The following is a 27177-nucleotide window of genomic DNA, read 5'->3' on the forward strand; positions in this document are numbered from 1 at the left end:
CTTTTTTATAAACCATCCCGAGATTGATAACAGTAAAAAAAAAACTTTGTGTACGTTACTAAACTATAGTTACAAGAAGGTAGTACACGCCGATAACGAAGTTTTAAAATACTTTGTCATCGTTCGCAACAAGTGCAATTTATATAAGGAATGTCTGTAAATAACAATCCTGATGATTCCAACAAAAAAAGGTTTACACCATTTTCAACATTCATACAGTTCTTTAATAGTTATCATTTTTGACAGCACCTCTAACATGTTAGTCATGCTTCGCATTATGAGTAAAAAAGACTTTGAATACGTAGATAAAAAAATGAATGCGTATCGCTTGTTGGACAGATTCCGCGTCAAGAGGTGGTTTACTAGAAGAGGCTTGACGATGTCGTTGCTGCAGTTGGACGACGAGCGCAGCCCACTCATCGAGGGAGGCGCGATCACAAGGACAACCAGGACGGCCTACGCTCTCGGACACGTGTTCAACGATCTCGTCGCCGCCATGTGGTTCTCGTACACGCTGCTCTTTCTCCAGCGAGTGGCTCTCCTCGAGCCCCTCACTGCTGGGTTTCTCTTGTTGCTCGGTTGGTTGACGGGTTGTAGCGTTCACAGGGGCACAAATTGATCGCGCTAGGGACTTTTCATAGGGAACTTTCGTATTGGTACAAATGTACGGCGACTGAGCGGAAAAGTACCTTTTTCGTTGAGTTGTAAATCGGGAGGTACATAGCCGAAATTAAAGCTTCCGTGCGCGGAACGCGGAACATCGAACTGGAATATATTAATCGGGTCGAATATTAAAGTTGGTTCTTTTATTGAGATTCAACGCATCGTCGAAAAATCGACCAAAAAGAGTTTCTCAATTATTGTGACTGGCATTAAATCCAAACTTGTTCCGTATGTACATTCACAAAAATGGCAAACAAGTAAGTCATAGAGATTTATTTTGAAAAAATAGTTTCAAGTTAAAGCAAAAATACCGTTAATTCGAATGTTTTTATTATATAGAACACTTTGTATTTCTTTTTTTTCTCCTAAGCTTAAAAAACTGATGTTTTCCGCAATGGTCATAAGATAAGGTATTTTTTAACTGATTCGACAAACAAAATAAGATAAAAAAATTATTGGGCGAGGTTGCGATTATCCAACGTATTAATTGTCATCCTTCCCTTACAGTGGACTCGAGCAAGTATCGACAATGATTTTTTTTTGTCCTCGTCCACAGGCCAAGTGACCGACGCCCTGATGACACCGGTGTTCGGCGTACTAGTGGACCGCTACTCGAAGCGCAAGACCTGGCACGTCATAGGCTCCGTCATGGTCGGACTGTCGTTTCCCGTGATATTCGGCAGCTTCGTGCCGACGGCGAGTCCCACCGGCTCGAGCAAGTTGCTCGTCTACGTGGCCAGCATCGTCGTCTTCCAAACCGGCTGGGCCGCCGTGCAGATATCCCACCTATCCATGATACCTGCCCTGGCTCACACGGCCCTACTCAGAGCCGAACTCACCGCTATCAGGCAACTCGATTCATCAATATATTTTATCAGTATAAATTAGAGAAAAAAAAAAAAAAAAAAAACACCTTCAATTACAATTTCCTCGCTATCGTTTCTTCGTAAAATTTTTTATCGCCAGCTTCGCGTGCCCCGCGTTGTTTTTCCACGCTGTTGGCTTTCACAAGTGCTTATGAATAAATTCATCCACCCCACGAATAGCCAATTAGTATTAATAATGAGCTTTCCAAAGACACGTCGTTACTTGAATGATTATATACAACATCGTACGCACCTGCAGACGTATATAATTTCGATAAACCTGTACAAATATGCAGGGGTAATGTTATTTTATACGAGGTGCAAAATGTATACGGTAATGAAAACTCATTTTATCCCCTGCCAACAGGTACTCGGCCCAAGTGAGCGCCGCCGTGGTTGTCTTCGTCGTCACGTGGGCTGTGCTCCCAACCACCGAGGAATCCGTCGCGCGCATCGGACCTCAAGACAGTATTAAATTTCGCGTAGGTATATTAAAACAATAAACGATCGATCGACTGATAAATCGGCATCGATTTCTTGCAGAACATAACGGTCGTCCTGACGCTGTTCGGCGCGACCTCGACGATCCTGTTTCACGCGTTCCTGAACGCCCGGCTGCTGGAGGTGAGCAGCCAGTCGTCGGGCAGCAACGAAGCCGTGCACTGCATCGAAGCCGATCTGAGCGACTCGATCGTGACCGGCTCGAAGAGGCCCTACCGCGAGTCATCGCCCAGCCGCCGACGCAAGTCCTCGTGGTTGGACATCGGTCTGCTCGCCCGAGTCGCGCTGCTCTACGTCGCCAGTAGGCTCTTTGTCACCCTGGCCACGGTTTACTTGCCCCTATACATCGAAGAGACCAACATCGGCGGCAGACAAGCCTTGGCCACCGTGCCCATGGTGTCGTACGCCTCGGCATTCCTTGCCGCTTTTCTGCTCAAGCACATCAACCGGTCGTGCGGGTCCAAGGTGAGGCTGTTGAATGCTCTAGCAAAATCAAACCCAATGGCTATGGCAACTGGTGTAAAAAGAAAAAAAAATATTAGATGATCCATAAACGTCAGATATCTAATTGCAACGCTAAAAGCCGTGTATAGCGATGAAACTGATTGAGTGGTTCTGTAACGTCCACAATGTGATGTCTCATAAAACAATAAATCATCCGAGATAATTGTAAAAACTACCGCCGATGCAGCAAAAAAATTAAGGGGACTTTTACGGGTGTACCCCACAGAGACATAATTATGTGCACATCACGTGGACGTATAAACGAGACAAGCCCCGTATGTATAGTCCCCCTCGTTAGCCCCACCTCAACTTCAACGAAGATTAATGGTTGGTGTATTGTTTTCCGCGAAGTTCCCCTTTGAACTAATTAAATTATTCTTGACTCGCCGGTAATACTAGGGAAAAAAATGCATATGTGCAGATACACGATGGCAAAATACTTCAGACAGTGGGGGAAAAAGAAAAAGTTGGAGACCTGTGGTTGTGCCATAATAGGGACTCCCGGGGGTCACGACTACCACTCGTTACGTGTAATTAAAACCATAAGTCCGTGTATTAATGAAAGTTTCATATTATCATTACGGAAATTCATATTATTAATTACGTGTACGCGATAAAATTCGCAGATACAGGACGAGTGGTTCCCTAGTTCATTGCAACTTTTTTTTTTTTTTTTTTTTTTTCACCTCCACCTCCTCGTCTTTGCTTTTATACGTGTGTGAATGGAACATCCATTTATCAGCGTCCGACGTTTATTCAACACTTTGCGATAATCAGAGGGCGTGTCTGTCTGGTTGTTTGTATGCGCTAACTGTGTATGGGTACCCATACTTCTTTCGCTTCTGTTTGAGCGAAAACTCAATTTTTCTTTGCACGCCTCCCATGAGTGGATTTATTATATCCTTCATATTATTTTCTCGAGGGCAATTATTGGTATTGTCCACTTGTCGCGGAGGCAAGTTTCGATTTATCGAGGGATCAGCGTGTACCTCGTCCGACGCGAGAGAGACGTCGAAACGTCATGGCAACATCAATAACGAAAAATCACGAATAAAATAAAAAAAACTAGAAAATATTTGCCATCACCTTGTATAATGTCATGCAAAGAGCGAAGCCCGATTTCGGGCAACTATTACCCCCAACCGTACAACCACCCTACAATACCGTGACGTTTTTCCTTTTATCGCATCAAAGTATCAACTCGCGAGTGTAACCTGCACGTATACGTATATAATATATACGCACCACCTATAAATTACGGCACGCGAAGCCGCGCCCGGTAATATATGTATATGTCTTTTGGCGTGTTGAACAGGACCTAGGCGCGTATATGCACCAGGACGAAGTTGAGCGCTCAAACTTCTTTCATGTCCGCGAGGGCCTGATTAAAGAGCGACCGAGTAATGAAAAAAATATAAATGCAACACGAGAGAGCACGTACAGGTGGATAAAGTATGGAGGTGCGTTATTACGCTATTACTAGTCCCCACCCGGCATGGTATATACACATACCTATGAAGTATAGGGAGAGAGAGAGAGAGATATATATATTATACTCTGTAGTGCAGCCCTTACGCACCTTTTATTAATTATACCTGTACTTCACGTATATACCATATAGGTATGGGTATCAGTGTCGAGTATACTTGTATGGCGTCCCCTGCCCTGCTCAATTAAATTGCGGCGTCTCGGCATGTGCGCGTACACTTAAAGTAGATATCTATAAGGTGTATAATATATATACATGACCCCACGTAGTCGTTATTTTTAGCTCGGCTCGGCGTGCAATTAATTTCGAATTCCGGAAACGCGTGCACCGTGTACACTTGGAGGGATCGAGAAGGAAAAGGGTGAGCGAGAAAGAAAAAAAAAAAAAATTCGAGCAACTTCGTCGGATGGTGTGGAAAGATATACAAGTATTGAACAAGTGCGCCTATATATATACACGCTGGAACTAGACGTCGCGAAGTACGTATACGATCGCATCTACGTGCGGCTAAGTGGTGGAAAAGAGAAGCGGAGGCGAAGTAACGACGATAAGATAAGCCTTGCTGATGGGGCATGGAGGGTAAGATCGTAGGGACGATTGTCGGGGTGAAACGGGTTCTTGAAGTTCGCTTAGGTGAATCAAATGGCGCTCCAAAGGGGTGTTTGCAAGAGAAAAGAAAGAAGTATAGCCAAAGCCGTCTGTTTGCGGTCTTGGGTTGGGAAAACGTGTTTTTCTTTTCTTCAGATGTTGGAAAAGATTTGTAGGGATTTTCGTGATGGTACTTTAAATATTTCGATGAGACGAGTGGAAATTTCCTCATGAGGTTTGGGCTCGTAACGTCAATCTATGCCTTCTCGAGTCAAGAATCACATTATTTCCATCCAGGGACGATATAAAGTAGTTGTTACAGAGATTTTGTCTTTACAATATATCATTCAAAGAGCAATAGAACTTAATTTTACAATAAATTGTGCTGTTACACGCAACAATTAATACATCATGGAAATATATTATAAGTAAGCCATTACTCGTATATAAATTATAAATTGAAATATTTATAGCTAACTAGTTAGGGAGAAGTGAGAGTTTGGTTGCTTATTCAATTACAAGAGCAAAAAAAAAAAAAAGAAAGAAAATTGCGAATAATCATTAGTTACAATTTCGTTCAATTTGACAAGACATTAATACAAAATTGGTCGTTTCACGTGAAGTGTTCATTAATAACAGATAGACAAATGATTGTTGTCATCATTGCACACGTTAATGCATGCTCGTACAACTTGTTCGTGCGATGTTCTTTGATCTCCACTCTATGGCAATCAATTTTTCCAGGTCCGACACCCGAGCCGATCGATTAATCATCTTTTAAAAAAACTTTTTCGAGCGACGCACTCGCGCGTGCAAGTTTTGCACTTTCTCTTTTTTTTCTCCCATTCCAACGTCTCGGCAAAAATCGTCAAGAGCCAATTACGAGCGGAGGCGTATCAATACCGATCGGTAAAAACAAGTTCCGCGCTCCACTTGTTCCCTTTTGTTCGAAAGCTGCGCTAATCAACCACAAACACGTTTAAACTCCGATATCTCATTTTTATACACACATTACGCCACACACACTACAAACAAGTTGTATAAATTCCTCCACTAACTACCTAAATTGTTTAACGAAGTTTCAATCATCGGCTAATCACAATCGGCACAATCGGTATGATAGATCTGACGCGTGACGCTTGAAATGGCATTTTCCGGCCAATTAACGACCCTCGGGACACTTGCACTTGTAAGTTGTAGTACTTACATATAAATTTTAGAAGTGAGTACACCCGTAAGTGTCTCGACTGTAAATCTCGGTGACTATGAGCTTCGCGATCACCAGTGCCGATTTTCCGTTTTTCTAATTTCCCGTACGCATAATGAATATTCACTTTCCTCAAATTAAAGGAAAGGGAAAACTCCTGCCCACTCAAAATAAGCTAGAATATATGGAAGACTTTCTCCTACACCACGCACTTCCACTTCAATCAACTTCACTCGGGGTTCGGGCTGAAAAACATGATGAAAAAAAAAAACACCCGCTGTATAAATGCGCGCATTTCTATAAACGGCTCACTTTAATATTACCAGACACGCGAGTCCGAGGGGGGGGGGGGGCACATTACTCATATACACGCATATATACAGATACATCCTTGTGTAACTCAAAGCGAAAATACACGTCGCACGACGGCCCGAACTTCTATACCTATGCCACCATACGCGCGCGCATATATATATACATATACAAGTGCAGCGCGCGAGAGATTTATACGGATGGGGTATAACATCGCGTCAACTTCATGTCCTCGAGGTTCGCTAAAAGGGGGGTGAACGTCGCGTATTATTTTCGGGCACTTCGAGCTTATAATATACTTTAGAAATGGTCTAACGTGGTAGGGTCGGACGGTAAATTTGTCGGGGTGTGAGTGTGTGTGTATATATATAGGGGATACGCGGGAAGTTGTGGGCGTCGGGACAGTGACGCACGGCGCTAAGCGGTCGGCTAATTGAATTATTGTCGCAGGTCGCAATAGCCGAGCGAGAATAGAGCACGTCTGAAGCGGACGTTTGTTTTGCGCGTGTTTTTCTTTGCTGTGTCGTGTTTCTTGATTCATTTGGGGACCTGCGGGTTCCGTCGGGCCTCGACTGGGGTTTTCGAAGTGCGTCGGGATGAGCTTTCAAGGTGATTGGATCGCGGGTTTGAGGGTGGCTTTACAGAGGCTGCGGTAGATTTACTTCTTACTCCATGTTGTGTCTTTGGATCTAAATAAAGTTTTTTCGAACCATCTATGTTCGTGGAATACCTTGGCAAATTATTTAGCACATAATTCTCTCTCTCTCTCTCTTTAAATTTATTTCAAGTTTTACGTTACTTACAATGATTCGTTTCGACGTATACGTTGATTTTTTTTTGTTTGTTTTTTTGTCTTCTTTCAACTAAATCGGGTCAAGTGTTTGTTATACAGCTCTATCTAAAATCGTATTTTACCCCCACCAAAAAAACTATATAATTACATCTGCAATAGTACAACTCTGTTTTTTAATAAAAAATAAAGTAGCACTTTCGATCTGTTCGTAGGTGAAAAAACTTTTCTTACACTGTGAAATATATTTTTCTCACTTTGTTTCAATCGTATATACCCTGAATATCACTATTTTTACCCTCGTCCTATGTACCATAAAGTAAATAAATATTGTTGTGTTGTCCCTCTGCAGAACAACGTTCTTGTAACATAAAATTCTTTCGTATATTTTACTTGAACAATTATCACAGTGAGATTTAAAAAATATGACAAAGTATCACAATTTTAAGTAGTGTAAAGTAATAAAAAACGGTGAGTTTTACAATCGATTAAAAACAAACAAAAAATTATTATGAAACTTAATGTTTGTAAGTGTAATTACAAGAAAAGCATGTCCTTGTGTCTCGTTTATTCACATAATGTATATGGGTAGATGGTCTAAAAGTTCATCTTCGGAATTTTCCCCGTCTCCACGTGATCTATAAAAAAAAAAAAAAAAAAACTCCGAGTACCCCCGGATCTGTGGAAACCCTGTAAACTATACAAAATAAAAAATACTTACAGATTCTCTACCTACTTAAAATTTTTTAAATTACAGTTTTGCTACCTACTAGGCAGCCTGATAGGCCTACTGGCAGCGGTGGTCGTTGAGTTCTCCGAGAGCAACGGCCCAACGATGTACACAGCGGCGGTGCTGATCGGGGCCGGAAGTTCGATCACGATGGTCACGGCCTTGAGCATCACGGCCGATCTGATCGGATCGAGGACCGAGAGCAGCGCTCTCGTTTACTCGATCGTCACGTTCTTGGACAAGGTCGTCACGGGACTCGTTGTGCTTGTCATCGAGAGATCGTGAGTATAATTATTCGAAAGTATTTATTAATCGGCTTTGCATGTTGGGTCACACCTACGTATATACATCCTTTGTGCGGTATCGTGTCAAAGGAACCCCATGAAATGTTACCTAACTTCCAGTGTTATGTGGAATAATTAATACCATTAAAACTTTTTGAATAAATCTACATGGTAGCCCATTGATTTTTATAAGTAAAAACCACTGATTCAAAGTATTTTGTTTATTGTATACGGAAAAATTAATCATTAATGCCATTTTCACTGGGTTTGGTAAGAAATTGATTGTACCCTCACTTATTAAGATTATAACAGTATAGTACACGAAAGCGTTTTTTAATATATTATATTCTCACGTAAAAGAGAAAGCCCCAGTATTATTATTTTACGTCGGAGAAGATAAATAAAAGTAGTATTTAGAGATTTATAGATTATCGTCACGCTCAAATTTCAGGAGGTGCCTGGACAAGGAGACCTGCCCGAATTATAATCGCGATTCACTGGCACTCGTCTGTGCATCCTCGATGCTTCTTGGACTCTTTACTCTGACGCTTGTGTCAAAGTGCATCTAATTAAGGTTTTTTTCTTGCATTCAGTTTTTTTTTTTTTTTTTCATCGAATAAGAAAGAAAGCATGCGTTAATTATACTGTGTTTTCGTTGTACTGGCCAATACATTTTTTATTTCGTTATAAGACTGCCAATTTAAATATAATATGCGAAAGTTTATAGAGGTTGAAATACTTAGTAAGTAAACAAACAAGTTGAATGTTTGAATAGTTTGTAAAATATCGCTGATGACGATTCTTTGGACCTTGAACACTTAAAGACTGCTGGATGATGATAAATCGTTGTCACTTGTTCATTGTTCACTAAAAGGTAATAAAAAGCGTGAATTGTTGATTTTTAATTAAGGCTTCTAGGTGTTGAAATGAAGAAAACTACATCTATTAGTAAAATGTTTGTTGGAGGTGCCTTTGGTAACCGAGTATAACAAGTAAATTACATATGGCTAAGAAATAGGCAATAATAATACTTAACTGTTTTTCAACCAACGACATGATGCGTTTCAACAATTGCAATTTTTTCCACTCGACTGTGCCACTACGTTGATAATAAAAAGACAACAAAGACTATTAATATTATTTTTATAACTATAAGTAAAATTTTTCGCATATTGATTGTCAAAACTCGAAACCTATTTATTTTTAATCCAATTGCTCGTAATTATTTTTCATCACACGACCGTCTCGTAAGCAAATAAACTTGTCGATTTGATAATGCTGATTGAAATAAATAACGATAATGGAATAAAAAAAATACATCATACGCTGGAAATTATTGACGTACACCCTCCCTGTTTCGTACTTACGAAAATAAAAAGGAAAACCCCAAAAAGTTATTGACCCCACGCACATATACGTTTCACGACGTTCATCATTCATCACCGCATGTTACCTCCGTGACCGCTCGCCCTTTCCCAGAAATAAGCGTCCTTGTCTGTTTTTCCACGACAGTTGACAATATGGAAAAAAAAAAAGAAAAAAACCTACACACATTCCATCATACAATGGTCGAATTTTCCTCATGACACTCATGACTCACGCATCCTCCAGATTTCATCAGCCGAACGTAATAACAAATGCATACACACGTTTCTCCTCGTGTATACACGCCTGTTTGAGTATAGGAGGGAAGGTCAACGACCCACGCTCGTGGCGGCCGGGCGGCGTCGGCGGCGACCTCTACAGAGTAAATAATACGATTATAACAACATACATCAATACATGTATGTGTATACACCTACGTCTACGAAAAAATAAAAAAAGAATCTCACTTAATTTTTCAAGTGTATTCTCACGTCACAAGCCATCGATCAAATTGTCTCTATACTTTTATCTCTCACAAAATAAAATATAACATAACGCAGCGCAGCGGCAGAAGGAGAGCAACAAAAAACAGCTCGAGAACGGCAAGTCAAGTCCGATGCCGCTGTAAACAAACGCACGCGTCGTGCACGCCGTTCTCTTGTGCCGTGCACATCGCGCAGTCAATCGCACTATATAACGAACGTACACACTCCCCCCCCCTTCGCTCCTCTATGATATGATATATCTTGTACGGCAGCCGCGCCGTGTGTCCGGAACAATCGATCCACAGTATCCACACAACTGACACAACCCCTTTTCTCTACGAAACGCGTACGATTATATAAATATATATACCTGTATACAAACTTACCGACAGTTTCGAACGCCTACGCTTTCTCCCTCTCCTCGTCACTGCTACTAGTGCTACTCTTGCTCACCGCGAGATGTCGTCCTCGTGCCACGGGCCTCCGCAGAGAGTGTGCAGTCTGTGTAGTGTTACCATCACCACCTGCCCTCTCTCTCTGCCCTTCATTGTAAACTTTGTGAGTGTATATGTATAAAAGTCAAATATATACACATACGTGTACGTGCTGTGCCCCTCCTCCTTTGCTTGTCTCTTTCCCCTACTCGGGTTGGGGAGGGGGGATTTTCCGAGAAAGAGAGAGAGCCCCACGCATAACACGAAAGAGAAAAGGAGACGGAGCGAAAGCACAAGCGCTTTTGTGTGTTTGTGTAAATGTGTACACGTATGCTGGCAGCGCCGGCGACGAAAGAGAAAGAAAATGTGAGAATCGACGAACGCAAAGGGAAATAGGGAAAGAAGGGGGCGCCGCGCGCGCCACCGCCACCACCACCGACCGCGCACTTCAGTCTCGCGCGACGCTCGCTTTGGTGTGGAGGGTCGTGTATCTCACGTATCATGCCACCGCGCCTTCTCTCGAATTAATCCATTACCTATACATACGTGTGTATCAATTATAGATATACGTGTGTATATTGTACTGCGTACATTACATACATATACGCGTGTGTGTGTGTGTGTGTGTTTATGGTGTTGCTGTTGTTATTCGTAACAAAAAAAAGTGTCTGTGTTTTGCATCGTGTGCTATACTCTCTGCGGTTTGTTGTTATTGTGGGTGGGCACGACGACCTCACCACCACCCAAGACAACAACTAGATACAGCTATGCCCGCGTGTGCGTACTATTTTGTGATCTTTAATCGGTGGTGCGGCGATTGAGGATCGTAATATTGTTTGTGTGCAGATTTTTACCATCGATAGGGTATATGCGTCTTACGTGTTACGCGTACATCGCCACACATAACATTCTCTCACTCTCACTCTGTGTCAATCTGTGCGTTAAGAAGTTATTTACTCGACGCGGCAACAGTTACATAGCCTGTTAACTCCCCTTTTGAGCTACTCTTTATCTCTCTCTCTCTCTTTCTTTTCTTCGTGTGTGTGTGTGTGTGTGTGTGTGTATTTTTACATGGCGAGAATCAAAGAGAGTTGGTGGTGTTGTTGACGATAACAACGCCGAGAGTGTAATGAAGAAGAAAAACACGTCGAGAGAGCAGTTCTTCTGCCGATGATTTGATAGTGCAGTGTTTTCGCGCTTATACACATGTACGGTGAGTGCATCTCGACGTAAGGCGTGCAGCCGTGCAGTTGGCGTGCACATGTACGTTGTTGTTGTTGTTTACGTGTGTTTGCGGCCAGTGAATTGTTTGTGCAGTGACAGTGTATGCGTGCACGCGACACGTGTGCGTTAATGTATTTAACAAGGGTACGAAAAATCATAGGCCACATTTACACTTTGACGTAGCGGTGATAATCAAGCGGGAATAAGAAAAGAAGAAAACAGCGGAGCACGCGCGTTCATTTGCCCGCAAATGATTGTCCGCGCGAAAAATCTCTGCCTGCTCGCTGTTTTTGCCGTTTACGTGCTGTTTCTTCCCAGCCCGGCCGACGGTATGCTCTTTTCCTCCTTGGCCTCGTCGACGTCGTCTGCGGATGTATTTTTGTGGCTGCGAATACATTAAGATTGAGATTATCGCGCCAAGGTAGAACAACACCGATCGAAGAACTCGGTCGGCTTCTTATACACACACACTTATAACTTGATACACGACCATCAAGAGAAGAAAAAAAAAGGAGCTGCAGTGCCGCCAAAGAATCAAAAGGAATCAACAACAAGTACTGTGGATAGCAGCATTGTGACAAGTGTGTATACCATTATAGTACTTATACCTTTCTATACGTGTTTTATGTGTGCCAGCATGTGAAAAATGTGCACTTTATATATTTATTTATATTATATGTTTTATTCATTATTTCTCTCTCGCTCTATCTTTCTGATATCAAGCAGCAGACATTTCCCCTCCGATTAAAACATATGTATACTCTTTATACCCCACCACTCCGATAGACATATAAGACAATAACAACAACACAACGACCTCGTCTCGAATCTCGAACGCGAGAGAGAGAGAGAGGAAGAAGCAAAGTGCATCGCTCTCTCTTTCTCTCTCCGGCAGCACCGCACGCGAATATAGTCAACGACGCCACTTTTTTTTCTTTTCCTCTTCGTCGTTCTCTTCGTCGTCGTCGTCGTGTGTCTTGTATATAATCTATAACTTGGTGTGTTGTGTTTTCCTCTCTCGTGCCCTTCTTTTTTATTTCTCCTCACATCTCATCTTCTTTCTCGTTCGGGGTACCCCCTGACTCTCTCTTTCTTCTTCTCGCGCAGTTCCACGAAATCGAGTGCGAGAGAGGAGGCGACTTGTTTTCGAGCGAGCCGCCACTGCGTGAGGTGCTATATACGCAAATATCGTGGTGTATATTATATACATGCATGTTGTAAAGAAGAGAGGCGCAGAATAAGGAAAAACTCACCGCTGCTGCGCCCCTTACCTACCTCCCCCGCTTACTTTTTTCCCCTCTCCCTCATCGGCTTTCTCTCGACTATTTTAACGCGTGTTTATTCGCACGCGCGATATTAATTACGATCATTGGAGCCGTACAGTGCACGGAAGAGACAGCAGAGAAACATTTTATAGTTTGCTACAGCGCTTAACCATAGTTTATTAGATAGTTGTATCGTCGACTACACGACTTCAAAACTCATCATCATACATAACACCCTCGATAACACCCCTCTCTGCTGGTGGTGATCCTAACCTCCATCAGCATCTGTGCTCTGTGCTCCAAATGTTATGTTCGTACATGCTTCACCCCCCCTCTTTTTTGTGTTTTTTTTATTCTTTTTTTTTATTTTTTTATTTTTCTACGTTGTAACATTTCTCGAAAACGCGTAAAACGAGGATAAAGTGTCGTTAACGGGAATGACCCTGATCTATTATATGACACATGTGTGTATATTTCACTTTCGTGCTCCATAAACGTGTGTATTATCTCTATTTCTTTTTCCATCAGAGTACGCGGTCGTTACATAGGTGCATACATATGCGTATCCAATGTTAAGCGCTCACGCACACGGTAAGCTCCGGGTTTTTTAGGTTCCCGCCTCCTCTCATCCTGCTTCCTTCCATTTCTCTCGAGAGTGCGGCAAACGTGGTAGCAAAAAAAGGGCATACTGACTGTCTCTTTCTCTCGGTCTTTCGCTCGTTTTCTCCTGCTTCTTCCGTATACAAGCAGCGCTAAGATGCCGTTACATACGACAAATTCCTCAAAAAATACACTGCTTGTTTTGGGATTTCACAACATCCGATCATTGACATGGTTTTAAAATTCTCGAGGTTTTTGTTTTTTTTCTTATCACACCTAAGAGACAAGGATTCATAGTTTGTAAGCTAAAAACGAGGCTGAAAATATGGAAAGCTTACTAAAGTACTAATCACGATACAATTTTTCTATAAAATCAAAAGCAAATGTACAAAAAAAAAAAAACGTTTGCCTCCACAACACTTCGGGGATTAAAGAAAAAAAACCCCAATGATTTTTGTGGAACTGCTCGTACTTACATACTATAAAGAGAAAAAAAGGCGATATTCGGTATAGGTATACACAAGTACCCACACATTCTCGGGAGTCTTCGTTCCTCTTATTCTCACTCATCCACAACAACGGTATTGGCGCTTAGTACTTTTCCATCTGATCGTCGTGTGTTTTATTCGAGGATTTTTTTTCTTCTTTTTTTTATATGTACATCTCGTTTAAGATCCATCATTATCACATTTCTTCATTGTTATCAAGATTAATTCTTTCGATTTACGTCAATTTACAAACAAAGGCACTATGTATTGCGATGAAAAGCGAAATACGCAACATTATTTCATCACCTAAGTGTGCTGCGTTCCCCATAAAAATCTTCACTAAAGTTCAATTTGACAAAAGAAAAAGTAGGTAGGTACACCCACTAGAATTATATCATGGGTGTATTCGGAAATGATGTTTTGGTCAGCTCTTAGGTTAATATCTACCCCTACCTCTACTAAACTAACCGAGCGTGTGTTCAGGCACTGTAAACACCGTTTAGCTAATCAGCTGATTTTTGAGCAAGTTTTGGACGCAGACGATGTAGTACAGAAAATATTCAATTTCATTGTTTATTTTAAGGTAGTGTTTTATTAAACAGATAATACGAATACGACTTCACTTCTACAGTAGAAGTTCTACTTCAAAACTTGCTCAAAAATCAGCTGATTAACTATAAGGTGTTTACGGTGCCTGAACCGGCCTCAACACACGCTCGGTTAGTTAAGTAGAGGTAGGGGTAGATACCAACCTAAGAGCTGACCAAAACATCATCATTTCCGAATACACCCCAAGTTATGCGACGTACCAACCAAAAAGAAAAAATTGGATTGTGAATTTCGCGGGTCGTGAATCTACGTAACTAGTTACGGGTGAGTATAGAAATGACGGACTTCGTAATCTTCTCCCTAGATGATGAATAAAAAAAACTTTTTAAAAAGACTCGTGCGTCGTAAAAACTGCACCGACATCCTGCACGTACGAATGCACCCCCGAGATAAATAAGTATATATAGAGCCACCAGCAGAAACACAGCTGCAGCTGATGCTGATGATGCAAAGATTTTTTGGGTTTTTCCCGTTTGTATATATAGACGGTGATGACGCGATGACGATGGCGGCATTTACACCCATCCAGATACATATACGTGTTTCGAGAGGGCCCATCATCGTTTTGCGGAGTCACGCGCTCTAATCTTTTTCCACGATACAACCAACACGTATAATACAAGCTTACCCGCTGCAGCGCGTGTCGATCTATTTATAGAACTATCGATGCACACACAATACAAAGTCCCTCCTCGAGAGCTATTGTTGGGTAAGTATGGGCGCATACGTGTAGCGCAGGGACGACGCTGCGGTAGCGCCATCAGCACGAGAGTCGATGATCATTAACAAGACACACACGCACGCTCCTTTTTTTTTTTTCATCCTAAAGTCGATTGTATCCCTGGGTGTAGTTTATGCGCTCGTAAATGTCGTTTTTTCTTTCGATCCGCCATACATGAGGCTCTTCCTCGTCTCTCTTTTCGTGCACTGATGCATTTTCCTCTCTGGAATGTCGCTGCTTGCTGTTCTCCTAATGCACGTGTATGTATGTGTGTGTGTGTGTGTCGTGTAATGATTCTCTGTACATGTAGAGCGCCTTCCGTTCTATGCTAATGCAAATGAAGCTTCCGTTTCTTGGAGAAACTGTATAGTTCCCCCCTCTCCCCCATTCACATGTGTATAAAGATTGGATCGCTCCTTTTTTTGAGGGGAATTTCTTTTTTTTCCCTCATAAAAAGTCAATGACCTTCGCTTTACTTTCTGTGTGTGTGTGCTCTGGGTAATCGGAACACGCGACGCGAAGTACGGTATTTGTTCTATTGCGCGATTACGCAGCAACAACCTCATCGATAAATCAGTTTCAACCTCGGTTTCAACTGCTGATAAATTTTATATTTGTTCGATTGGCTTATTGCTCGATGAGACCACCACAAACACGTATTGTACATGTATCGATAGCACAATCAAAGTACTAGGTTTCGTGGTACATCTTTGATATCAAAAATAATACAAAGTAAAGCATATGAATGTTGTACACGAGGTCGTACAGATCCCTGGATCCCTTTGAAAAATCAAACGTTTCCTGTTTAACAGTGAACCACCCACGCAAGATTCCCATTCATAGTTCGAGTGAAGAGAACGAAAAAAAAAAAAAAAAAAAAAAATACAGCGTAACGCCGGCGAGCGCTCGCGCGCGTGTCATTCATTCATTGCAATATCTTATCTGCACACTGTGACAACAAAAAGAATATAGCTCCCACAGTGTGTCCGGATAAGCGCATAGAGAAGCGCGGAACACGTGTACCCCGATGACGACGACGACGACGACGACGACGTTCTTCGAAACACTTATTGAGTATGTTTTCTCTCTCAAACTGTAAACACACTTGGAAAAACCTTCTCGTGTATCGTGTTTGTTATTATCGTTTATTATCACCATCGTGGTGTGTTGGATATTCGCGTATGTTCGACAATATCTGTAATGTGGCTTGAGCTGCATGTATACATCCAACGCTTGAGAGCGTATGCGTACAACAAATTGCGAGACAAATTGCACTTGATTTGAGAGGAGAAGAACATGCAGGTCCGAAAGATGTGCGCATTTGGCTAGGGAACAGATTTTTTTGTATCTCTATGTACCATTGGTGCTCGCATTGGTGTGTCTGTATGTACACGTACTATACGTACACTGGATGTGAAAGGATGAGTCATTTTTTTGTTTTTCTAAAAAGATTCTCCTGTTTCACTTGGTAAAATGAGATGCAATTTCGTAATATTTCTTGAAATGGACCTTCGTCGTGGGGTGTCTAATTTTTAGATTTAAAAAGAAAGTATAGCGAAGAATCATTAAACATAATTTCTCACAATATTAACACATTTAATTATTATTTTTTTAACGTAAAATTTTATTGATTAGTTTTTTTTTTTTTTTTTTTTTTTTTTTTTTTTTTTTTTTTTTTTTTTTTTTTTTTTAATCATGTACGAGACCATGTGCAACCTTGGAAAAAAATGTATCAAACGCGTTTTGCTACTTTTTTCTCCTTTACACTTTTTTTCTTTGCATACTTCAATGCAAGAATAATTAGCTTTGAAATTCCATTCTCGGCAAAAAAAATCTAGCCTTTTTCCGTACTTTTTCAAGGCGATTAGAGTGCACAGTAAAGTTTTAATTTATTTTTCAATTAAATCCGCGCATTTTTGGGTATTATTCAAGTATGCATGTCACGAAAACGGAGACTCGCTAATAACGAAAATGTTGTTATATGAGACTACATCTAGATTGGCCTTGCTTTTTATCGTGTGAAAATATTTTAATAATGACTCGACTTTCAAAAATTTTTTTTTTTTCTATCTCTCAAATAGATAATTCAAACTAATCGTTAATTCGTATCAGAAGTATATAAAGCGTTAAAAAAATGTCATTTTTGGTACCAAGTCAGGGAGAATTTTTTTTTTTTTTTTTTTTAAGACAATTTCGAAAAAATAACTTTCCGTTTCACATTATTGCACTGAAAAATACGTTTTCTTTGTTGATTTAATCGAGAATTAAACAAGCTATATTTCATCTGATGAAAAAAAAACGAGAAAAAAACAATAATAAACAACCGGAAACGGTACGAGATAACACGGCTGGTTCTTCGGTAAATGACCAGCACTTAATAAATATCTTTTTTATTTACTTTAGATGATAATATAGTTTTGTGAATCGATCGTGGATTAATATCTCAGCATTTACGTGTGTTTTTATATACTTGGTGGTCAAAACTTTGGCACTATAAAAAAAAATGTACAATACACCTCAAACTGGTTGCTCGTACAATTTATGACTCTAAATAAAATTTATTCCATGTGGCGAAAAATTCAGGCTGTGCTAAAATCATTCATCGACAGCAGCCAGCTTACTCATTCTGCTGATGAAGCAATCAATGCGATTTGTTTTCGCTGGATGGATGAATCAGTGTTTATGAAAAAAATACTGATGACCCTTGATCCCACAAAATTATCAATAAAAATAACTAACTCTTTTTTATTTATTTTTTTCTGGTTAATTTGAGAAAAATTCTTTATCACACTTGTTCTCCATGCATTTTAGTGTTATCCATGGTGTTGCCTTTATGTATTTATTGATTCGTTCGTCAACATCTTAACTAATACCTTTAACATATGTCTGAATGTTATTTTCTTTGATAAAATATTAAGTGATTTTAAATTTTAATAATTTATCAGATAATTCATGTTACTTGTACTAATATTTGTACAAAAAAGTGAAAAAATATTTTTTTAAATTAAAAATTTAAATTTAATAAAGCATCATAAAATATTGTTTAGCTTGTTTCTGACCGCGAAGAACAATACGACAAATAGGAGCGAAATTCCAAGGTATGTTCCACCGTTGTCTTTTATACCTAAGTGCGAGCAAAAGTGTATATACATATACATTTAAGTAATATATCATGAAAAACAACTTTACACTGGTCTACTCGACCTCAAAGTAGGTGTACACACACGCATACAGTAGCAGCAAAAGTGGTGCAAAGTAGGCTCGCAGGGTAGGCAATCGAGGAGCGAGAACCGCTATACCTACCACCGTCGTGCGCTCTACCTCTACCTCGTTCCCATCTTCGTCTTCTTCGTTGGCACTATATATTATATTATATATACTCACTTGCTAACGCGGTGGGGAAAGAAGAAGCGCTCGGAGGGGAAGTACATATATACACGCAGCCGCCAGCGGCAATACACACACACCAACACACATTTAGGAGAGCGACGAGCGATGACTCTCCTCGAAGAAGAGGGGCAGAGGCCGGCATGCCGAACGCGTTCTAGTAAACAAGTTGTGCCGCCGAGAAAGAGAGAGCGACCGGATTCTTATTGCGTCCTTCCTTTCTTTTTTTTTTTTTTTTTTTTTTTTTTTCTTCTTCCTTGCGTCTCTCTTCTCTTTCTCATTCCTTGTACCATATACTCCTTGCCTCTTTCCTTACACTGCTCTGTGTCTCTCGATTACTCTCTCTCGAGGACCTTCATTTTTTAACCATACCAAAAGAGAAACGGACTCTCGGTACTCGAACAAATTAAGCATTTTCTTCTCGACCTTTGATATATGAATAGGCGTGGAGATACCTATTTAAAAATCATTTAATTTAAAAAAAAATTTTTTGCATTTTTTTCTCCACTGCTACCATTACTTGGTGTACAAATTCACATATTAGTCATGATGAGTGATTCCCAACATATTATTTTAACGTTGAGCTAGGAGCACATTTCTATGATGAAATGTGATTCAACATTTATTGCATTTTTTTACTCGTTTTTTTACACGATTTTTTAATAAATATTTCCTAATCGAACGAAATAGTACCATCGATTCACTGATTTTCCTCCTAATTTTCATACGGTCTTTTCACGTTTGTGCCCATATTTTTTATATGTTTTAATTTCTTAAAAGTGCTTACAAAAATAACAAGTAAAAACTCAGATATCTTTCCAAAAAGTTTTGAAAATTTTTCGATAAATTTACTGAAATATAAGAATTCTAAATAAAATTGTAAAATAAATGAATAATGCTATCGTTGCTAAAAAAATAACTATACGCAAGTCTCATGATGATTGTTTTGAGAAATCTTTCAACAGTATGATTAAAAATGGTTACAGTAATTAAAAACAGTTAGTTAAATAATGACGTAATCTAAAAAATTTTGGTACTGGATGAGTGTTTCTCTCATAGCCAGCTCATAGATTTCTATCATTAAAAAAAAAACGTGTACTACAGCAAAAAAAAAAATTCTTTTTTATCGTGAACTGTGCAATCCAAGGTGCAAACGTATATTCAAGCTTACATGCATGAACTTTCTCATCTAGAAAGAGTACAGAGCAGCTCATAAGTTAGGCCGAGTGGTACAGTACATGCGTTTGTTTATGCACCATCTATTCGCACAGCATGGCAGGACATCGCCTGAGCTTATTTATGTTTGGGTCTACGTACGCGCAATTAACTCTAACATACATACATAACATCTTTCCTTTATCTTCAAAACTCAAAGCAAGCATTTGCTTATTAATAATACAAAAAAAACCATACCTTGTAATCGTATAGATCTAAGGGGCCATCCATAAACTACGTAACGCTGTTTTTGGCCTTTTTTTGACCCCCCCCTCCCCCACGTAACTTACCGTAACGTTTTGCCTGACCCCCCCTCCCCCAGTAAATGTTACGTATTTTTTTCTATTAAAAAAATTTTTTTTTTTAACAAATAAAAATTGAGTTATTAATTAAATTTATTATTAAATAAAACTTTTATTTTAACTCTACATCACTTGCACTTTCAAAAGGTGCTACTAGCCACTCGTGTATATCACTGATTACAGGAAAGGAAGTTATATCATCTGTAAAATCATTATTTGTTAGATCAGAATATTTAATTTCTACGTCTTCTTCTTCGAGCCACTCTATTACTGGCTCAAGAGTATCAAGTTCACAAAGTAATTCTGTTTCTCTTTTCGCTAAAATTTTTTTTGCACGTAGCTTTTGATCGAGCTTTTGATTATTGACTTTTCCATGAATTTCTTTGGTGTGCAAGTTTTTTTGTTTTTTTTTTAAGCAAAATATACTCCACATGAATCGCATGTCCTACCTAAAATTTAAAAAAAATCGTATGATTTTTTCGTCGCGACTTGTCAACAAGAAAAACACAACCCTGCTGCGTGATCAACGTATAATACGAGTAGGTAGGTAGTAGTGTCACTAGTATATACGTACAATACAGCGCCTAGCGTGGCACGACTGAGAAACCTGCAATTACACGCTCTATTTGAAAAAATATAATAGTGCATTTAATTTTTTTAAATTTTCGTGGCATAAAGTGAAGTTACGTTACTTTTAATTGAACTCCCCTCCCCCACATAACTTAATGTCGCACTTTGTCATACCCCTACCCCCCCCTAAATGGTGTTACGTAGTTAATGTATGGCCCCTAATGGTAGAGCGATCCAGTGACCCCTAGTTTCAGTCTCCGTCTCTATCTGGCTATTTGTTTAGGAAAATAAGGTACAAAAACTTGAATGAAACTTGAAAAAAAAATACATAATTCCACAAAGTACTCGTAAATGGTAAAGAGTTGAGGTCGTTGATGCTTGTGCTCCTTCCCCCGAAAATATACACCCTATACTGTACTTCGTACATCTTCTGTATACGTCCTTATATTCTCTTCTCCTGTATCTGGTAGCTTCAAAGATAGCTTTCGGCTTTGTATTTTTTCCTTCTCTTTCCTAGTCTCTCTTTTTCACTACCTCCGTTTTTTTTTTTTTTTTTTTTATCAGCATCTTCTGCTCTTTCATTTTAATGCGCAAATAAATGCTCAAATGGTTTGTTTATGGTTTCCTTGGTCCCTTGAGTAAAAAGAGAAAGAATACCTCTCTGCAGACGATGAAATTCTCTTCCAGGCATGTTTTTCTGACGCTCAAAGGGATTTCAATTTTTTTTCCATCGTTTCTCATTTTTAAAACACGGAACAACACGAAAGTTACAAAAAAGGATAAAAACTGAATGTTTTGACGGATATATTTTTATCATCTTGATGTGATATAAGTGAAAGATAATGTCTAGCAATATTAGCTGTTGGTTTGTATAGACCTTGAACTAAGCCCTCGACTAAGCCTATAAAGACATTACTGTAAATGGGCATTAAATGCCCATGTTCTTAAAAAGGAGCTTGAAAATGAAGCAAAATATATTTTAATATACATGCAGGGTCACCATTATAACTTATGATTTGATTATTGCCCAAAATGTACCATTAGCTCAAAATTATTACATAAGGTAGGTTCAGTCAATAATAAATATCGAGATAAATATTCAGACCCGTTGTTGTCGAGTAAGAAATGGGAAAAGGGTTAAGGTTTTTAGTTTTTAGTTCACCCGCTAACTTCAAGACAAGAGACTTACCAAGTGAACTGAGGGCTGCATCAACACACACACACACACACACACGAACACACACACACACATTCCCACGACCTGACAAAGGCTCTATTTTGAAAATTTTATAATCAATACACAATAGTTACTTTCCATTGTTAGTTATACGCGCAATAAATTGCTCATAGACATTACCTCAGACATTACTGTAACACGTAATACAAATTTATTGGGAATGTCAACAAAATTTTTAATTTATTTACTAGTTTAGTACTTTGAATATTTAAAATAATCAATGATGATCAACTTTGATAGTTTGTTTAGTAAATGAAGTGTCGTTTCAATTTAAATCAGGCACGACACTTAATAAAAACCTTTCCCTCTACTAGATTATTATTTTTATTTTTATTTCACCCACTTGATGTCTCGGAGGAAAAAAACGGCATCTCAAGAAATATTTTTAAACACTCACTATATGATAAAACTAATGACTTCCTGGATTATTTTATCAGATTAAGAAGTAAGTAACAATTTTGTTGTCAATTTTTTCTTCATCTTAAACACAACAACAGTGGTGTTATTAGTATATCACTTTTTTACTACAAAGAGATATCGCTGTATTTTCCTGAGACGTAGGCATAGTCTGTAGATAGAACATCCTATTGTAGATTACTAGTTTTTTTTTTCCAAATTTTTTTTCGTAAAAATGTGTCGCTCAACAGTTAAAGTATGACATACAAACACAATATAAAACTGTAAGAAAACCTTGCTTTTGCCTTTTTTTCACCCTAGATTTGAACAAAAACTGCTACAAAAATCAAGTGTTGTAAGTTTTACAAGGAACGACACGGAAATAAAGACGCTTTTATGTATGGTACAATGTATTGAGACATATGTATATTACAATGCCTGACTATCACCGAGGCCAATAAATGAACTAATCATGATAATCTTGTTAATGTTCTCTTGAGGCCACTAGAGCGATGACCATCGGTATATTTTTAGGCTTAGTCTAATTTATGCTTTGTTTTGCTTTTTTACCGACACATTCAGCAACTCAATGTCCAACACATTACGTATGAAATAATTGTTAATCTAGAAACCAAAGATCTCAACAGTGATAACGTGAAATAACAAATCCTACTCTTTTTTTATATCTTTAAAATTGGGTCATGAATAGTTTTTCTTAGATAAAAAAGTTTCTTGGCCCATGTTTAAGGTTACACAACATCATCAGAAGGCAGATATTACACTTGGATGTATTACCCACCACGACATTATTACTCTGAACTCAATGTCAAGGACAATAAATATAAATAAGTTATCACAACACACTATGACAGATGTCACTAACTTTTCACTTAGTCTAAAAAATAAAAAACTCATAGATTTTACTGTAGGAAAATTGAGTCTTAAGCAAAGCCCTCAAATGACTATTCGTTGATGGTTGAATCACTGATGGTTATGGTTTATGAGCATGCCTCGGAGCATGCATTTGATGTCATAACCTTATTCTTTGCTAACCTCCAGTACTAACCATCAAATACTTGATTAATTGATAGTTGAAAATTAGCTACTTGCGTATATCGTGACCACATTTATTAACAGTTAATGACTCTTTGTCTCAAATTCAAAAAATCCTTGTCAGTTTATAAAATAACGTCAATAGCTTTAATGTCTATTTTTTTTAGACCCAGCATAAAATTATAGACCGCCAATAACACTACTCCATTTTTACTGATGGAACTCAACAGAAACTAGTAACGACATCAGCCGATAAAACGCGGGTATCGTTCACTGGCATGTTAAGTAAATGACACGCTCTAAAAGCTGTTTTTATGATATTTTTTCAAACTCAAAAAACAGCTAGATATTTATGGAAAAAAACGTAAAAGAAATAAAAATGATGGCGGGCAGAGAAGTACGTTGAACCCAATTTCATCTCTACAAATGACTTTTCTTCATTCTTAATATGGTAACTTACGAATTATCACCTCCTGTGATTTTCTATACACAAATTACAAATTACAAAAAAAAAAAACAAAACACTTTTTCATTTCATTTTATTGCGAGTGATTGTTAATTATTACGACGTTCTAATTTTCTCGCTAATTTTCGCGACACACTTGCATCAATATCGCATCAATATCAAGGAAAAAAAAGGAATAACGAGCTCTTAAACAACATGGCCACGAGTATCGAGAATTTCATTTGATTTTTGTGTGTGTGCGTCGTACCGACCGACCGCATAAGCTTGCGCCTCGGCTTGCGCAACTCCTAAGTAGTCGTCATCGTTTGGATCTTAGCTGGCGAGCGGGCCCTCGTAAAAATTCTTGTGCGTATTATAAGGAAAAAGAAAGAGAAAGACAGGAAAGAGAAGTAAAACAAGTTCTCCGCGTATAAGCGCCTCTCCCCCCTCTCATCTCCCCCTTGACCCTCTATCGGAATATCAAACGCACGCGTACCTTGACCCCCACGCAAAAGTTTACCGGCGAATTCATGATTACACGTGTAGCGGCGTTTCAACAATTTACAGGTTTTTTCATTGTATTTTATTTTTAGTTTTTTTTTTTTTTCTTAATGCAATAACCAAATTTTTGGAAAATTAAACATACGCCGCTAATTCCAAATCAACAGTAAAAAAATTTTTATAGAAGCTTGCTATAAATAACTTTCTGTTATCACCTTTTATAAAAACCAATAAAACTGAAACAAAACAAAAAAACTTTGTTGTTTTTCAACAGCGCGTGTAGGTAGAGAAAGATAAAGAAGTAATGTATGAATACTTCAGTAGTGGCGTTAAAGCGACTAAACAGTAGCAGAAGCAACGCCTGAAGACTTTTGGAGTGACGAAAGTGCGAAAAAGAAAGTTTAAGAGAGTTTTTTTTTTAGTAAGGGAAGAAGAGGAAGAAAAAAAAAAGGGCTGAAAGAAGTGCTCGCTTGCTTCCAGGCTTGCTTGCGTTGTGTGTGTGTGTGTGTGTGTGTGTGTGTGTGCACATCGGCGTCGTGAAACCCATCCATCAGAAATGAAAAGAGAAAAAAGCGAAGCGAGGCTTGCTCGTCAAATTGACAATGACTGCAAAACACCCAAGTGCCTTTTATTAAGTCGTCTGATGCTGTTTCTTTTTTTTTTTTTTTTTTTTTTTTTGTTTCATTTTTTGGTAAACGATAAGAAAAATTGTCATTTCCACGTATGATATAAGTTAATATATACTTTTTATCGCTTGAAATAATACACTGTTGGTTTGTATTAAAAAAACTTTTATTTTGTATTAAATTCTATTTTTAATTACTCTATTTTATGTCCTACTTATTTATTTTGAAAGTTATGAACAAAAAAAATTATACGGAAAAACGAAAGTATGTAAGGATGAAAATATAACTCTAATTTATTAATTTAAGGGAATAACTACTGCTTTCATTTCGATCGTAATTATTACGTAACTATTATACTTGGGATCAGAACTAGCAGAGTAAGTATATGGTAACTCCGAGGGTAACTCTGTCTTTATCAGGAATAGTAAAAATTTGATTCTTTATCGCGTCGACTAGATAACAGTATTACACCTCGATGTAAATATGTTGTACGTTTTCCAGAAAATTAATTGAAATTAACTAAAAAAAAAATTTTTTTACTAATACTTGTTTCCAATAATTGGCTTATTTTATCGATTTTAATAGCAAAAAAATTATCTTTTAGACACACTTTTAGATCAAACAATTTTTTTTTTTTTTTTTTTTTTTTTCTAATCTGACCTGTAAGGCAATAAATTTTTAAATATGCAACAAAGTTGTCAAAAACAACTTAGGTGTCACCCTCCATTCTGATATTTCAATCGTCGTTAAAACACTTTGATAATACCGTTTCGGACATAAAAATGTTTTGTCAAGTCGTATAAGCTTATTTTGTCTAAAAAAACGTTTATTTTATAGAGGAAAACTGTCGTACATCTATTATGGGCCTCAAAAATATATGTAATTAATTTCTCATCTCGAAACTCGAGAATAAATGATAATCAAAAACCTTTCAACTTCAGCAGAAAAATTTTAAACCATGAAACAAAAATAGATTGATAATTTTGGGCAACTTTTACTCTGTTGCACGCCTACGAATTTTTCCCCACTTTTGGAGGGCATGCGATATAGAAAAAAAAAAGAGTTTAAAAAACTTTTTTTGTTTAAAATATTAAGTTTCAAAAAAAAAATAAATAAATAAATAAGGTTGAAACCCACCCTTGGTCAACACAATGAGATCGCGTTCACACGGCTCGAGCGCCCAGTAAGATGACGTAACAAAAACAATCGTCCCCCTCACTTGGCTATTTAACTTTTTCTCTCTCTCTCTATTATCTAGCTCAGCCTGTCAAGCAGTTGCCGTATACACACGTGACGTTATCTCTTTCAAGAGTTACATACCCAAGTTTCACACTCAACGCGTAGGCATGTACGCGTGTGCGTGTGTTATGCTCGCGCGTATATGTCTCACGGATAACTCAAAGGCAAGACACGCACACACAAAAGAACCAAGGCGCGTAGGTAGGACGGCCACACACACACACACACGTGTACATCGCAACCTCTCTTTCTGTCTCATTGATCTGTTCGACCGTGTACTACCCAACACACTACGTGAAACGCCGCCAACGCAGTATACCGAGGTACACACAGCGTGTAAGACGGTGTAAGTATAGCGGATGTGTACGGAATTCCGAAGAGTCGGCCGTTGAATTTTCATCCTCCACCGTTGTACGGCCCGCATACTTATATGTGGGGTAAAACTTTTGCGCCAACTCGCGCTCACGGGACACGAATGTGCGCCCACTCTTTTCTCGAATGTGTAATGCCGGAGAAGTTCGCGTAATTAATTTAACGGCCGGCGATAAATTAAGGGCGCGCGCGCGCGCGTAGAATTGATAGTTCGTATACCGAGCGACGGGCGGGGGAGTCGGGGAGGGGGGCTCTAATGGCTTTCTCGGGCAATTTGGGTTTTGCTTTATGGTACACATCGAGAGGAGTTGACTCCGGACGCGGCGGCAAGTTCGCTTATGTAGTCCGCAGCGAAAAAAAAAGTTGGTGGGGGGAGGATAAAGAAAACGACGGTCCTCTCCTCCGCGTTTTTTTTGGGGGGAGAGGGGGTGGATGAGGCAATAACTACCACGGCGACTGCATAATGGCGCCGGTATCGTTGTCGTTTCATCGTATATAAGTTTGCCTGTGTATAAAACTGATTTACGTGTGAGTAAAAGAGAGAAAAAAAAAAGACAAATATAGCGAGAGAATTACCTCCGTTGGCTGTAGCTACTGTTGTTGGGGCGATGAGAAAATTGGATGGCAAAACTTCGCTTCTTTTTTTTATTCGGTGGTCTGCATTATGATAGGTTATTTTTTCTCTTTGTGTTATATTACGCGCATGGAC

The 27177-nt window shown here is 38.9% G+C and overlaps 2 protein-coding genes across 3 annotated transcripts in view; both read left to right on the top strand.

The window, feature by feature from the left end:
• Window positions 1-379: 379 nt before the first annotated feature.
• Window positions 380-8503, top strand: LOC106642411 (major facilitator superfamily domain-containing protein 12). The gene is made up of 6 exons (XM_014357188.2): window positions 380-578; window positions 1220-1511; window positions 1897-2011; window positions 2073-2495; window positions 7678-7931; window positions 8386-8503. Exons 1-6 carry the CDS (start codon window positions 380-382, stop codon window positions 8501-8503), a joined length of 1401 nt encoding a protein of 466 aa, XP_014212674.2.
• A 2185-nt stretch (window positions 8504-10688) lies between these two features.
• The window catches only part of InR-2 (insulin-like receptor-like), a 186937-nt gene continuing 170448 nt past the window's right edge, over window positions 10689-27177 (top strand). For both annotated transcript variants that reach the window (XM_089588992.1, XM_089588993.1), the window contains exon 1: window positions 10689-12023. The gene's annotated coding sequence lies outside the window, so the exon portion shown is untranslated. The remainder of the gene's footprint in view (window positions 12024-27177) is intronic.

This window comes from Copidosoma floridanum, unplaced genomic scaffold (assembly GCF_036245765.1).
Source record: "Copidosoma floridanum isolate Cflo_tuat_1 unplaced genomic scaffold, Cflo_Japanese_pri ptg000007l, whole genome shotgun sequence".
In the NCBI taxonomy this organism is placed as follows: Eukaryota; Metazoa; Arthropoda; class Insecta; order Hymenoptera; family Encyrtidae; genus Copidosoma; species Copidosoma floridanum.